Raw genomic sequence first — 15641 nt, 5'->3', positions numbered from 1 at the left:
ACTTGATTACATACAGGTTGGGCAAGGTAATAACAAGAAACTTGTATCCATGACATCTATATTCACACCATTGCGACGTTCAACATGGAAGAATGGACACATAGATTCTATGTGTCTCATAGCTTCATCAAGATGCTAGCATCCAAAAGGATGCGTCAAAACAGTGTAAACAAGTATTTGTCACAGAGTGACGAAATATCCCCGCCATATACACCATAGTACCAAATATGAAGACAATCCAGCGATTAGTTCTTGAGATATTGTGGCAACACCGTTTTCCAACTCCAAAAACAGATTTGCCTGCTGTGACCTTGAAAATGGGGTCAAGGTCACCAAATCTGACATGTGTATGCGGTGTCTGTATATACACTATAGTTCCAAATATGAAGACAATCCAGCGATTAGTTCTTGAGATATCGCGGCAACACCGTTTTCTAACTCCAAAAGCAGATTTGCCTGCTGTGACCTTGAAAATGGGGTCAAGGTCACCAAAACCGACTGGTGTTTGCGGTGTCTTCATATTTGGAACTATGGTGTATATACAGACAATCGAGAGGTTTAGTTCTTGAGATATCGCGGCAACACCGTTTTCCAACTCTAAAAGCAGATTTGCCTGCTGTGACCTTGAAAATGGGATCAAGGTCACCAAAACCGACTGGTGTCTGCGGAGTCTGTATATACACTATAGTTCCAAATATGAAGACAATCCAGTGTTTAGTTCTTGAGATATCGCGGCAACACCGTTTTCCAACTCCAAAAGCAGATTTGCCTGCTGTGACCTTGAAAATGGGGTCAAGGTCACCAAAACCGACTGGTGTCTGCGGTGTCTGTATATACACCATAGTTCCAAATATGAAGACAATCCAGTGTTTAGTTCTTGAGATATCGCGGAAACAAACAGGTGGGACGGACGGACGGACGGACGGACGGTCGTGAATACTATATCCCCCGCTTCGCGCTTTCGCGCGGCGGGGGATAACAATATAATTGTCATCTATACATTTGAATGTTACTTTGAATGCATTCCAGTGCTGGGTTGATCTGTGGAAGAGCTGCTGGTTCATTTCCCTGTTATATACACTACCCCACTTTTGATAGGGATGCTCAAGTGCCTTTCTACATGTATTTAGACATATTATGAAAATAATTTTGTCTCTGCATCTGAATTTTTTTAATTTCCAAAGACTGATATGTTACATTTAATATACAATGTATGATACATGTTCATTTTTTTAACAAACAAAACAGCTTGAAATGCACAAAAGACATTAGATTGGGCTATATGGCAATGCATTAGGCTAAAAAAATTAATAATCTCAGGCACCGCCCACGTTTCGTTTTTATTTCCATTTTAAAAAAACCCTAAAATCCTTAAATATTTTAAGTCCAACAGTTGTGAAAAACTATTCCCAGGTTGATCGTACACAACTGTTTATTTGGTATCATACCAGTTTGAACAACCAAAAAGTAACAGACCCCGCCTGCACTACATTTTCAAAAACCATTGCCTGAGAACCAATTCTTTTATTTTATTTAGCCTTCTGCTAGTGCTTTCCATTTCCGGAACTAATGAAGATATCTGTTTCTTGTAATTGCAATAGATATTTCAACTTTGCATACTGACGATAGATTCTACATGAAGTGTTCAGATGGTTGTAAACTGTTAATGCTTGGCTTATGAATGTTTTTCTGCTACCAGTAATTTTGTTCATCTTGGAAAGAAAAGAATATCAAAAGTGGAGTAGTATATTAAGGTATTTCAAACACTTGTTACAACACAAATCCTCAACAGTAAGTCTGCACTCCAAAAATCATATTCAACATCTATATACATAAGACATAGATAACAAATCTCCACATTATTCTTTTTGACAGGATATATCTTCAAAACTAATCAGTAACAAGATCATGAATGCTGACTTGTTACATGAAACAATACGACACATTAGAGTTAGTGTGTAACAGAAAATGGTACCTATTGTATTTCTGTTTGAAATTCATTCCTGTCAACTGGTCATATAATATTACTAAGAAATTCATTTTATAAATATGTTTGCGTTAAAGCTGAAGTGGTTGTTGTCTCATATGGTCCTATAGCACTATCACTGTTCTGTGCACTTATTTGCACCCCTGACAAAATCAGACAACAGACAGATACCTGAACCCTTACCTGTAATGCTATAGCCCTAAATGAAGCAAGTCTAGGTTTTCAAACAGAATCTTTCTCTCACTGGGGCTCCTTTTCAGTCTAAATAGATTGTTTGAAAATATATAATTTTGATAGAAACAGAGACTGAGCGTTAGTCTAATAAAGAATACTAAACGAGCTCCCATGTAATTCAATTTTATGAAAGTAGTGAATAGTTCTGGTATCTGACGAGCTAACGTGTCCATATAAAGGTGAGGGAAACATTGTAATTGACTTCCAGCTGCATTGTTACCATGCAGTGGACAGACCAATTTTTTGTATTAAGATTCTGGCCATGGTGCATTTCTGTTACGATTAGGTGCCTGTGCATTCTTCTGTAGGATCCTATAGCACAACAACCCCTTCAGCATTACTTCTGGTGATCACAAAATAATTTACACCCATCAATTCACTGGACGTGTATCAAACAACTCAAGCTAGGCTATTTGTCCCTGCTCTACATCCATCTCCAGTTGCACACAAAGCTGGCCTACTGGCAGATTATGGAGAGTAAGAATGGTAATAAAAAAAAACTTGCCATGATTCTAATAAGAATAATAAACATGATCTACAGATCTAAAAGGCACAATCATATAAAATATCAATATTATGTCCCAGTTCACTATGTGTCAAAACATTTTCAGATTTCAGGATTAATTTAATCATGTTCTAGGAATCATGAAGGTCAAGACCCAAACTCGGTGGTGTCGGCAGTGATGGGCTTGAACTCGTACTCTCCTCGGCCATCCATCTTCAAGTAGTACTGGAACACGTAAACAATGTTGTTTTATAATGAGATGCAAAGTTTCGCTCAACAGTTATAGGAGAGTGAGGCTTCATGCTGAAGTCTGACATGTAGCAGATAAAGGTACGTCACTACAGAAATGAGGCTGTGATTAGTTATTTTATCACCCAACTCAATATTCCAGCTGTATGATGGCAGCCTGTAAATAATTGAATCTAGACAAGAGTGACGAGCGAGCGGGTTGGGTTTAACGCTGCTGTTAACAGTATTCCAGTTATATCACGGCCTGTCAGCTTAATGTGGGAGAAAAGCCCGAAGTTATGCAGGTCTCAGACGTTTACCACTTCGGTGAAACCCACGAGCACAGGTATGGTGCTGACAAACCTAGAAACATAATTTGAACGAACCAGGATTTGAACCCACAATCATAGGTTTCTGCCGTGCTAAAGGGGCGTAATCTGGACAAGACAATCCAATGATTGATATGATGAGCAACGATCCATATCTTCATGGTATGATATGACACCCTATCAACTAAGCCATCAAGCCTGACCAACTAATTGTGGAACAAAAAGTGGACAACCAGTGGGTATTACGGGTAAATACATTGGGCCCCAGAAAGCTATTCTTGTCCTTTAATAGAGTGGGTGCCAACAATGGTTACACACTTTCTGATTTACTGTATCCCGTTTCACTGAAAATAATACCATCTTATCAATGTGCATTGAAACTGCTTTCTCAGCTCCCTGGGGAGTAGACAACCAAAGGTGCCTGTTAGACGCTGGAAGATTGAACATTCCCAGTTATCTAACTGGACACTTCACTACTTGGTGAAAAAGCATGAGAGAAGTAACCATGAAAGAAGTATCTATTCTGGCCAGGGTACCGTTGTACAAAGCGATCTTAGCGCTTAGGTGATCGTAACTCCCACACCTTAACATAGACTTGCGAATGTCGTAGTGCTAAGGTTGTTTTGTACAACGGCACCCAGGATACTCGATCCCACTGATGGTGTTTTGGTGATGATGTGACAAATTACAGGAGGATGATCTCACCTCGTGGTGTTTCCACAGAGACTTTCTGTGTGACACAGTGAAGAGTGTGATGCCCACCTGGAACAAGGAGATGCACGAGTTATATCACAATAATACATCTACAAGAACAATATACACTGTCACCATATATGTAGTCAACAGCTTAAAATGTCAACAAAGATAGACACTTCAAAAAGGCTGTTGTCAGTACATGTATTTTCAAGAAAGTTCTCTTAAAATATGGACGACTGAAAACTAACAACATATAACAGTTGAAACTTAGATTTGGACACATTCAGATGTCATCAATGGTGGGAACAAGTTTCTGTGGTGACATTTACAGTGCAAGGAAATGCATTTCGAGAGAATTTAGGAGCATGGTCAAAGTGTAAAAGTCAAATATAGGTCAACATTTAAAATATCGAGAAAAACGGAACATACATGTTCAGTCCCACGACCAACTAGACATGTGCGAAATTATATTCCATTTTGTGGAAATATTTGGATGCCGCGCTGGCCATATTAAAAGTTGGATTTAAACCTCTTGAACAAGTTTGGGTATCGTTATTTACATGGGAAGATTCAGCTTCATTGGTCCAGTGGTTCCCGAGAAGGTGTTAACACTGCACAATGGACAAACAGGCCACAACACAAGCTCACTTGAGTTTCCCTCAGGTGAGCTAAGAGTGAGTGAGTGTGGTTTTACGCCGCTTTTAGCAATATTCCAGCAACATCACGGGCAGGGGACACCAGTGTTGGGCTTCACACATTGTACCCATGTTGGGAATCGAACCCGGGTCTTCGGCGTGACGAGCGAACGCTTTAACCACTAGGCTACCCGACCGCCCTAGGTGAGCTGAGAAATCAAGTCTCAGCCATGTGGACCAAGCTAACACCACAAGTACTGATCCATGATGACACACAATCAGCCAGGTCATGCATTGTGACCAACCAATGAACATATTGTCAGCTCTCCAAACATGCACAGTCTTAGCAACTTACTCTGTCCCAGAGGTATAAAGCAAGAGTTTTTGAGTGACCAAAACACTGATGTAGCTATTACTGTTCTATACCTGCATCAATTACATGCACAGCTGCAGGCACTTGCAGTCATGCTTGAAATGGAAACGCATGTCACGCAACCAATACATAATCATAAATATGGATCTTCAGTTTCAATTATTATTCAAAAACATTTGATCCAGCTAAGCATATGAAGTTTCATATATTATTAGGCAATTGAACTAAATTACCTATTTAACATTCTAGCATTGGGTGATCTTTCCTTATTTGTTTCCGGGTTTAGGGACACTGGAACACATTATGTTTTCTCTATGTGGCAGCATTGCTGTGTACAAGATCTTATGAGAGAATGCTATTTGACTCCAAAGTGAGCAATATTCTAGCTATATCACAGCTGCCTTTAAATAAGCCAGTCTGGGTTAGGCACTCAAGGGGGTATTGTATTGTGGTACAGTATTGTAAGCCTATCTCTCTGTAGTTGTACATGTAATTATACCTATGGGGGTCATCACACAGTATAGTAAGCCTACAAATGGGGCCATCACACAGTATAGTAATCCTACCAATGGGGGTCATCACACAGTGTAGTAATCCTACCAATGGGGGTCATCACACAGTATAGTAAGCCTACCAATGGGGGTCATCACACAGTGAAGTAATCCTACCAATGGGGGCCATCACACAGTATAGTAATCCTACCAATGGGGGCCATCACACAGCATAGTAAGCCTACCAATGGGGGTCATCACACAGTATAGTAATCCTACCAATGGGGTCATCACACAGTGTAGTAAGCCTACCAATGGGGGTCATCACACAGTATAGTAATCCTACCAATGGGGGCCATCACACAGCATAGTAAGCCTACCAATGGGGGTCATCACACAGTGTAGTAATCCTACCAATGGGGGTCATCACACAGCGTAGTAAGCCTACCAATGGGGGCCATCACACAGTATAGTAAGCCTACCAATGGGGGTCATCACACAGTATAGTAAGCCTACCAATGGGGGCCATCACACAGTATAGTAATCCTACCAATGGGGGCCATCACACAGCGTAGTAAGCCTACCAATAGAGGCCATCACACAGTATAGTAATCCTACCAATGGGGGTCATCACACAGTATAGTAATCCTACCAATGGGGGCCATCACGCAGTATAGTAATCCTACCAATGGGGGTCATCACACAGTGTAGTAATCCTACCAATGGGGGCCATCACACAGCGTAGTAAGCCTACCAATAGGGGCCATCACACAGTATAGTAATCCTACCAATGGGGGTCATCACACAGTGTAGTAATCCTACCAATGGGGGTCATCACACAGTGTAGTAATCCTACCAATGGGGGTCATCACACAGTGTAGTAATCCTACCAATGGGGGTCATCACACAGTGTAGTAAGCCTACCAATGGGGGTCATCAAACAGTATAGTAATCCTACCAATGGGGGTCATCACACAGTGTAGTAAGCCTACCAATGGGGGTCATCACACAGTGTAGTAATCCTACCAATGGGGGTCAATACACAGTGTAGTAATCCTACCAGTGGGGGTCATCACACAGCATAGTAATCCTACCAATGGGGGTCATCACACAGTGTAGTAAGCCTACCAATGGGGGTCATCACACAGTGTAGTAATCCTACCAATGGGGGTCATCACACAGCATAGTAATCCTACCAATGGGGGTCATCACACAGTGAAGTAATCCTACCAATGGGGGCCATCACACAGCATAGTAATCCTACCAATGGGGGTCTTCACACAGTATAGTAAGCCTACCAATGGGGGTCATCACACAGTGAAGTAATCCTACCAATGGGGGCCATCACACAGCATAGTAATGCTACCAATAGGGGTCATCACACAGTGAAGTAATCCTACCAATGGGGGCCATCACACAGCATAGTAATCCTACCAATGGGGGTCTTCACACAGTATAGTAAGCCTACCAATAGGGGCCATCACACAGTGTAGTAATCCTACCAATGGGGGTCATCACACAGTGTAGTAAGCCTACCTCTCTGGAGTGGTTGTACATGTAGCCCTCTACGTCCACACTGACAGCACTTGTGCACTCATCCAGGATTGCAAACTGTGGCTTGTGGTAGAACAGTCGGGCCATCTAAAGACAACACCAGCAATGTGTCAATGCATTGTAGATACAAGCATCTTCTACCGTTATTTCCCATCATTAACAAATATCCATCTCCACATCCACCCTCTCTTGAATTGTATACATTAACTTGAGCAGTTTAATTAAATGTTGATTCAAATAGAAATTTTTTCTTTCAATACACTGTAATTTCAACCAGTTCAATGTACTCAGTTTTGCCTCTGGGTACATGATTAGTGCAAGCTTTACGTAAAACTAACCTCCTTTTACAGGGCTGAGCAAGTATGGGTTTGCCCCTTTTAGCAATGTTCAAGGAATATCACGGAGTGAGTGAGTGTGTATGGTTTTACGCCGCTTTTAGCAATATTCCAGCAATATCATAGCGGGGAACACCAGAAATGGGCTTCACACATTGTACCCATGTCGGGAATTGAACCCGGGTCTTCGGCGTGATGAGGGAACGCTTTAACCACTTGGCTACCAGACCGCCCCTGAATATCACAGAGGGGACATGAGCAATTGGCGTCACACATTATACCCATGTGTTGGAAAATAAAGCCAGGATCTGGTGTTATGAGCAAACACTTAACCTCTAGTGTACCCAGCTACCTCCATTAACGTTTCACCATTCAACACACAGCCAGTTCCATACATGACTGTACTTACTGCTATCCTCTGTTTCTCCCCACCGCTCAGCACATCCATCCAGTCCTGGCAGAAACAAAGAGAACAACTTTCAGGAATACTTTGAGAATAACCAATGAGTTAAGAGGAAATGAAAATCATCTGTCCCGAGTGGCTGAATGGTGCAAGCCCTGAGCTTTTGTCTTCACCCTTCATTCACTTCAGACATATACCAGGGGTAATACATAATTCTGAGTTTTTAGTAGTTTATTCCTTATTACCTCATTGATGTCATAGGTCCATGACTCGAGATGCACCGTTTGTCTTGTGCAGGATTAGCGTGTAAAGATTGGAAATCACGTGAAGCAAACTCTTGACTTGACTGATTGTTAGTTCTGTCATTAATTGGTACACATTGGAAACACCTCTTCTTAATGTACATACTTCTCTATACATGTTTCTATGGTTCGCTTTTCTTTTGGCAGTGTGTATAATTCATAATGATTATTCTGTTAAACTACAGGACTTTTGCCCACCTTCCCAGATCCTCAACATCACTGACCTGTATGGAGTTCCAGCCTCCTTCTCTGCCCAAGATGTAGCCGAGCTGGACCTGAAACACGGAACACAGGTGATTAAGGGACAGACGGGAGGGAGTGAGTGAGCAGGATTTAAGAGTACTTCAGTAATATCACAGCGTTTCAGCGTAATGTGGGAGGATAACCTGCAGAGATGCACGCCTTTGAGCACAGGTCTGGCATTGACAAACCAAGAAACATAATCAGTGCGAATCTGGGGTTCTTCCAGACAACCATAGGTTTCTAAGGGACTCATCTCGGCACAATAAATCGTGGTGCCTTAGACGACTGGGCCACTGGTGCCCCCAAGCTATAGCATATATACTACTCAAAAGAAGTTAAGGACCACACAATTCTTTCATAATAACCATAGTAATTGGAAAGAATCAGATGGTCCTTAACTTCTTTTGAGTAGTATATCATAACATTGGAGGCATGCAAAAATGTTTGGGCAATGTCGGTGTTGACAGAACACATTAACCACTGCCCTACCAAAACATATTTGTAAAAAAATACATGTATCTAAATTGAATAATTTAGTTCAAACAAATGCTCTTCTTTATGATGGCAATTAATGCATGATTCAGTACTTAATCATCTCTATAGCAAGGTTTACAAAAATGTGCTGAACATTGTCTATCAACAAGCAGCCCCTGATTTAGCCTTCACCTTGCTTAGGATTTCAGCAAGGTCAGTGTCCTTGACCCCTTTCCTGAGCTGGTCAGTGTGTGCGTCAGGGTAGATGACCTGGTCTCGCAGTGTCCCCACTGTCATGTATGGCCGCTGCAAACAACAACATCAGATTCTGTTTGTTATCTGTTCTTCAACACAATACGGAAACTAGGCTCGAGAAACTTGGTAGTCCAAGCAAGCTTGATGCACATTTTGCTTGTCTACTAGCTATTTCTTAGGATATATGTCAATCTAGCAGTTAATGATCATCCTAATACACAGAGACATGTCTCAGTTGCACATGAGCAGTGATCCACACTCTGACATGCTAGCTATGTATTACAAGCACAGCTTGCTACAGGCCAATTCTAAACCAGATTCCCCACACGTCTGGCAACTTAAAAATATTTGCTAGATACCCTCAATTTTTTTTACCATTTTATTTTGAGCAACAATTACAAACAAGATGTGACAATGTATTTGCATCAGTATCTTGTTTACCATGTCAAGGTCATGCATTGTTGCGACGTTCTTTGGACCTTTTGTCCCTCCAAATGTCAAGCAAAGGTCATGCTTGACAGGGTCATAGACGTCATAAGCCGTTTTATACGGCATCCCTTTGAAACACTGGTAATAAATCTGCTTCTCAGAAACGAAAACAAAACTGTCAACCTATTTGAAGGATGAGAGACAAGTGATTCCCTGTTGTCAAACCTCATCACTGTGATAACATCAGCAACAGTTACAACATGAGTGAGTGAGTTGGGTTTAGCACCGCTTTTAACAGTATTCCAGTTATATTGTGGCGTGTCAGCTTAATGTGGGAGGAAAGCCGGAAGTGATGCAGGTCTAAGACGTTTACCACTTCAGTGAAACCCACGAGCACGGGTATGGTGCTGACAAACCTAGAAACATTATCGGGGCGAACCGGGATTCAAACCCACAATGATAGGTTTCTGGCATGCCCAAGGGACGCAACACTGCACAGCGAATCACTGCGCCTTAGGCAACTGGGCCACCCATGACCCCAGTTACAACATGAAGGATGTTGACTATGCCAGCAGGGTATGACAATCACCTCCATTTCAAATCAGACAATAACAAACAGTGACAGTGACAACAGGTTTATGAGTTAGAAGCATGAAGTCACTTTATGCACATAAATATCAATCTCTTTATGAAAAAACATCAACATATCTATAAGCATGATTATCTCTGCATGACGTAATAATTTAAAACCAACAGGTTTATGAGTCAGAAACATGAAATTACTCTATGCACATAAACATAAATCTCTTTACCATAAAACCGTAACACATCTATAAGCAGGATTATCTCTGCGTAACCAGTAAAACGTTAAGCCAAAAATACAAATATACTACTCAAAATAAGTCAAAGAACACCTGATTCTTTCATATAACGTTGCATGTAGTTGGACATGCATTGAGAAAAAATAGAATGAGCGAATGTTGTTTTATGCCTCAGTCAGTAATTCAATACAGCTGTTAAGTCACCCTATAAATAACTGACAAACCAGTGATTGATAGCATGAGCATCAGATGGCACACATTCAGCTCAATTCCAAATTAAACCAAACCCTAGTTAAGTCAGCTTTTACCGTGGATGTATTCCACCCCAGCCTGAGGAGCTACTTCCAAATGATCCTCCAATTCCATGTTATGTCCATTCAGCCATTTTAATTCCCTGAGCACCTTAATACTAAATATTGACGATAAAAAGAATAAAAGATTTCTGTTATGCGTTAAACATGGTGTTTGGTAGGTTTAGACATTGTGGAAGGCAAAAAAATAAGGATAAATCTCCCTTCTTAGTTCAAAATATTCCAAAAACTGAAAAACAAGTTCACAGTGACAGAAAGGTCAAAGTCATTAACCCTTTAAAACACACAAAAAATACACAGATCAACCATATCTCAGCAATATGGTCCTCCATACTTTTTATGCCTTGCCTGTTACTTTCAATGGTAATGGGTAACACGACCCAACCTATTCCAATAAATGTACAAAGTTCAAAGTAAAACAATCCATTTTCATTGTCTCACCTGAGGGACATAGAACAGTTTGCCCTTTTCTGGCTTGGTGAGGGTTCCGCCAAACAGCGGCCAGAGCTGCAAGGACAACAAATACCATGTTAATCAACATGTCACCAAGCAACTGGGTTAGTGAGTGACCGAGAATACTTGATAAAAACATGTTTACATGGATATCCCTGTCATAACAAAATAGCTGTCTATGTTAGGCCGAAAAACAAAAAACTACTGTTTCCTTATAAAAGTGACAAAAGCGATCACTATCAAATAGTAATGATACCATATAGCTTCTTTGAGAGGCATTTAGAAGTTGGAGTACTAAGTAAGGATAAGATATATGGATGAACAACTTCTTTATTACAATTAGGAGCGACATTTTGGTGTAGGTTCTAACACCAATATCAAGCTAGTGACCATATGTTCGCGAAAAAAAAGTGACAGTATCCTGCTCCACTGGTGGCATCTGTCACAAACACATGCAATGGCAATTGTATTTAAAAATTGAATTGTGTCAGTGATCCTTTTTGTCTAAGTGTGTAAAAAACCTGAAACAAATGGCATTAGGACATTCTAGAACATTCTTATCGATTTTGATGAGACATTCTATATCATTCCAGTTGAAAAGAATCTGAAACCTTGAAAAGTAAGATTTGATTTGTTTGTCAAACTGGACTACAATGGCAGAATGTGCATGGTGACTTGATGGCAGCACAAATCAATGAGCTTCTGCATGTTGGCCTTGGTACAGAGCCACAAACAACTTGGTGTAACCTGGATATGATAGGAGTCACTGCCACTGAAAGGGTCAAAAGTGACTCACTGGTTTTACTTAATATGCCAAATATTTTACATACCAAAAGCCATCATTAAAATATAGTATTTAAAAGATTGTCTGGCAACTTTGTGTTTGTGTTCGTTATTCGTGGCCACAAGAATGAAATATCTATGAATATGCAATCAAGTGCATTTACACACACTGTACCTAAAAATATCCATAAGAACATATTATATGCATAGATTTCTTCAAAGACAACCCTCATATTATATTCAATTTGAAAGTATTGTGGGCACTGGTCATTGTCGGATTTGAGCAGATACTATTATAAATATGTATAATATATTAATATTTAACAAACAATGTCAAATAATTTATGTTATTGTTTCACTGAATACACAAATAATACATCAACTGCTGACTTGTTATTTTAGTCATGAATTAATATTCGCATTCGTTACCCTATATTCGTGATACGAATCATATTCGGCTTATAGTGCATTCGTTGAAGCCCTAGTAAAGATTAATGTGTCAGAGTAGGTGAGCTGTTTTATCAACATCTTCTTTTAACAGTACTTCAGTTACATTGTGTGTGAATTTGATGAGGGGACTGCAGATGGAGGATTATCCTGAGTCGAGTCAGAGAGAGTGGAAATATGGGGTTTAATGATGCAACAAGATTTATCACAGCTATGCAACGGATGCTTTTAGTACCACCAGCTGATGATAGGCTTGAGTGAGTGAGTGAGTGAGTGGGTTGGGTGTAATGCTGCTTTTAATAGTATTCCAGTTATATTGCGGCATGTCAGCTTAATGTGGGAGGAAAGCTCGAAGTGATGCAGGTCTCAGACGTTTACCACCTCGGTGAAACCCACGAGCACAGGTATGGTGCTGACAAACCTAGAAACATAATCGGGGCGAACCAGGATTCGAACCCACAATCATAGGTTTCTGGCGTGCCTAAGGGACGCAACTCTGCACAGCGAATCGCGGCGCCTTAGAAGACTGGGCCAACCGTGCCCCCGATGATAGGCTTGAAACTTCGATGAAATTGTCATATTATTCATACTGAGGGGCCATACAATGGCCTTACGATTACACCTTCGAGGTCAAGTTTCCACTTGCAACACAGGAAATTGGAGCCTGTTCAGAGCCTTTTACAATAACACAGTCCTGGCAAAACGACTTAAGTAACTTGCATACTTTACCATGAATGGTAACATGGACAGTAATCTTGATTTTAGAGATCAAATTGATTATATGTGTTTAGTTATCCAAAATATATCACCTCGCCAAGGATTCTGAAGAGGGAGCTCTTGCCACAGCCATTGGGCCCACACACCAGGATGTTCATGCCCGACCGCACCTGAAATGAGAGTGAGTGAGTGAGTATGGATTTACGCCGCTCTTATCAATATTCCACCAGTATCAGGGCAATCGACACCAGAAATGAGCTTCACATATAGTACCAACATGGGGAATTACATAAGGGTCTCAGCATGACGAACTTATGCTTTAACCACTAGGCTACCCCACCACCCCCCTGAAATGAGACCATACAATAGTCACAGGATGAGAGCAGTGTTCAAAATTAAGGTTGTCCTCAGGGGGTTTTGCTACTGTATTTAACATCAGGGCTATGAATACCCCACTCAGACACAGTATACTGACTCCGAGCCGACCAGTCCTTGTTGTAGCCCCACCCAGCAGGGTAACAACAAATACCATCTTTTTACATCTTTTGGTATGACGCAGTTGGGGATCAAACCCTGACCTTCCGTTCTCCAGGAAGACGGTCTATCCACTAGACCACAGGACAGTCCGTATACTTAGAGTACACAGGGAGCACAGAATGACATTACGTGTAGTGCCAGTGGAGGGGGGGGGGGGGGGGGGGGGGTGTGTGTGTGTTAGGTAGGGAGGGTCTTGTCATCTTACAAATTATGACACTACTTATCTATGCCTACCCTAGTGCTTATCTTTGCAACAGAGAATATTCGGTAAAAACGTCTGAAGCTGTCATTTACCATCCCCATGACAATGAAACAACAGACAACAAGTATTTGTCACAGAGTGACGAAATATCCCCCGCCATATACACCATAGTACCAAATATGAAGACAATCCAGCGATTAGTTCTTGAGATATTGTGGCAACACCGTTTTCCAACTCCAAAAACAGATTTGCCTGCTGTGACCTTGAAAATGGGGTCAAGGTCACCAAATCTGACAGGTGTATGCGGTGTCTGTATATACACTATAGTTCCAAATATGAAGACAATCCAGCGATTAGTTCTTGAGATATCGCGGCAACACCGTTTTCTAACTCCAAAAGCAGATTTGCCTGCTGTAACCTTGAAAATGGGGTCAAGGTCACCAAAACTGACTGGTGTCTGCGGTGTCTGTATATACACCATAGTTCCAAATATGAAGACAATCGAGAGGTTTAGTTCTTGAGATATCGCGGCAACACCGTTTTCCAACTCTAAAAGCAGATTTGCCTGCTGTGACCTTGAAAATGGGATCAAGGTCACCAAAACCGACTGGTGTCTGCGGAGTCTGTATATACACTATAGTTCCAAATATGAAGACAATCCAGTGTTTAGTTCTTGAGATATCGCGGCAACACCGTTTTCAAACTCCAAAAGCAGATTTGCCTGCTGTGACCTTGAAAATGGGGTCAAGGTCACCAAAACCGACTGGTGTCTGCGGTGTCTGTATATACACCATAGTTCCAAATATGAAGACAATCCAGTGTTTAGTTCTTGAGATATCGCGGCAACACCGTTTTCCAACTCTAAAAGCAGATTTGTCTGCTGTGACCTTGAAAATGGGATCAAGGTCACCAAAACCGACTGGTGTCTGCGGAGTCTGTATATACACCATAGTTCCAAATATGAAGACAATCCAGTGTTTAGTTCTTGAGATATCGCGGCAACAAACAGGTGGGACGTACGGACGGACGGACGGACGTACGGACGGTCGTGAATACTATATCCCCCGCTTCGCGCTTTCGCGCGGCGGGGGATAATAAAACACAAATACAATATGCCATTACTGTACATGTGGAAAGTTTTGTTCCATGAATTTATTGAGAGTGGCTTACAATAGCCGTAACTGTGTTTGGAATGTTTTGCGACACCCTGTTGATGAGATTACCAAAGATCAAGTCTACTTTTGCATGTGTTGAAATGGTAACTACGAAACAGTCAGTCACTTTTAAACTATACATACACACATGTCAGGTTGTAATTGACACGGAAGGTTGGAGTAACATGTGTATCTAATAGTGGAGACTAGCAGGTGCAGGTGTGTGTATGACTTGACAAGATGTGGCAGATAAGGCAACTTTTCTGATTAGACACAGAGTGACAATTTGTAATAAAGGACACAGGGTGTGAATGATTGACAACGTGTAGAAGTGAATACAAGCAATATGCCTCTTTACAATTTTTGTTTGTTGTTGGCCTGCAAAAATAACTGCGTCATGAAACTACTGCGATTGTGTGTCACTCACGCAGTACTTTAACGCTAACACCACTTTCTAGATTTACAGTAATAGGCAACACCTAATCCTCAGTTTACCCACCTAGCTCTTATAACAAGCAAATGATAAGCTCACATAACAAGCAGATGTACAGATGGTCGAATTTCTGTTTAGTGGTATTAGTCACAGAAACAAATATATCATTAGTTATGTCATGTGAATATGACTCATGCTGCATCAAAGGATTTATCATGGCTGGCAGCACAATTCTATCAGAAATGATACTGCCAATGATGCAGCTTAATTCCATTACCATAATGCATTTTTTAAATCATGACGAGGCAGC

At 41.1% G+C, this 15641-nt stretch overlaps 1 protein-coding gene across 1 annotated transcript in view; it reads right to left on the bottom strand.

Moving 5' to 3' along the window:
• Positions 1 to 1174: 1174 nt before the first annotated feature.
• LOC124138843 (ATP-binding cassette sub-family D member 3-like) overlaps positions 1175 to 15641 on the bottom strand; it is a 69599-nt gene continuing 55132 nt past the window's right edge. Inside the window, exons 20-27 of the mRNA XM_048399724.1 lie at positions 13098 to 13175; positions 11047 to 11112; positions 8982 to 9095; positions 8297 to 8347; positions 7777 to 7821; positions 7015 to 7119; positions 3989 to 4045; positions 1175 to 2951 (exon numbers count right to left, since the gene is read on the bottom strand). Coding sequence (XP_048255681.1) covers positions 2874 to 2951; positions 3989 to 4045; positions 7015 to 7119; positions 7777 to 7821; positions 8297 to 8347; positions 8982 to 9095; positions 11047 to 11112; positions 13098 to 13175 — 594 coding nt within the window. The 3' untranslated portion in view covers positions 1175 to 2873. The remainder of the gene's footprint in view (positions 2952 to 3988; positions 4046 to 7014; positions 7120 to 7776; positions 7822 to 8296; positions 8348 to 8981; positions 9096 to 11046; positions 11113 to 13097; positions 13176 to 15641) is intronic.

This window comes from Haliotis rufescens, unplaced genomic scaffold, assembly GCF_023055435.1.
Source record: "Haliotis rufescens isolate VD_foot unplaced genomic scaffold, xgHalRufe1.0.p SCAF_2, whole genome shotgun sequence".
Classification (NCBI taxonomy): Eukaryota; Metazoa; Mollusca; class Gastropoda; order Lepetellida; family Haliotidae; genus Haliotis; species Haliotis rufescens.
Note: the sequence above shows the minus strand (reverse complement) of the source record. Positions and strands in the feature narration are given on the sequence as shown.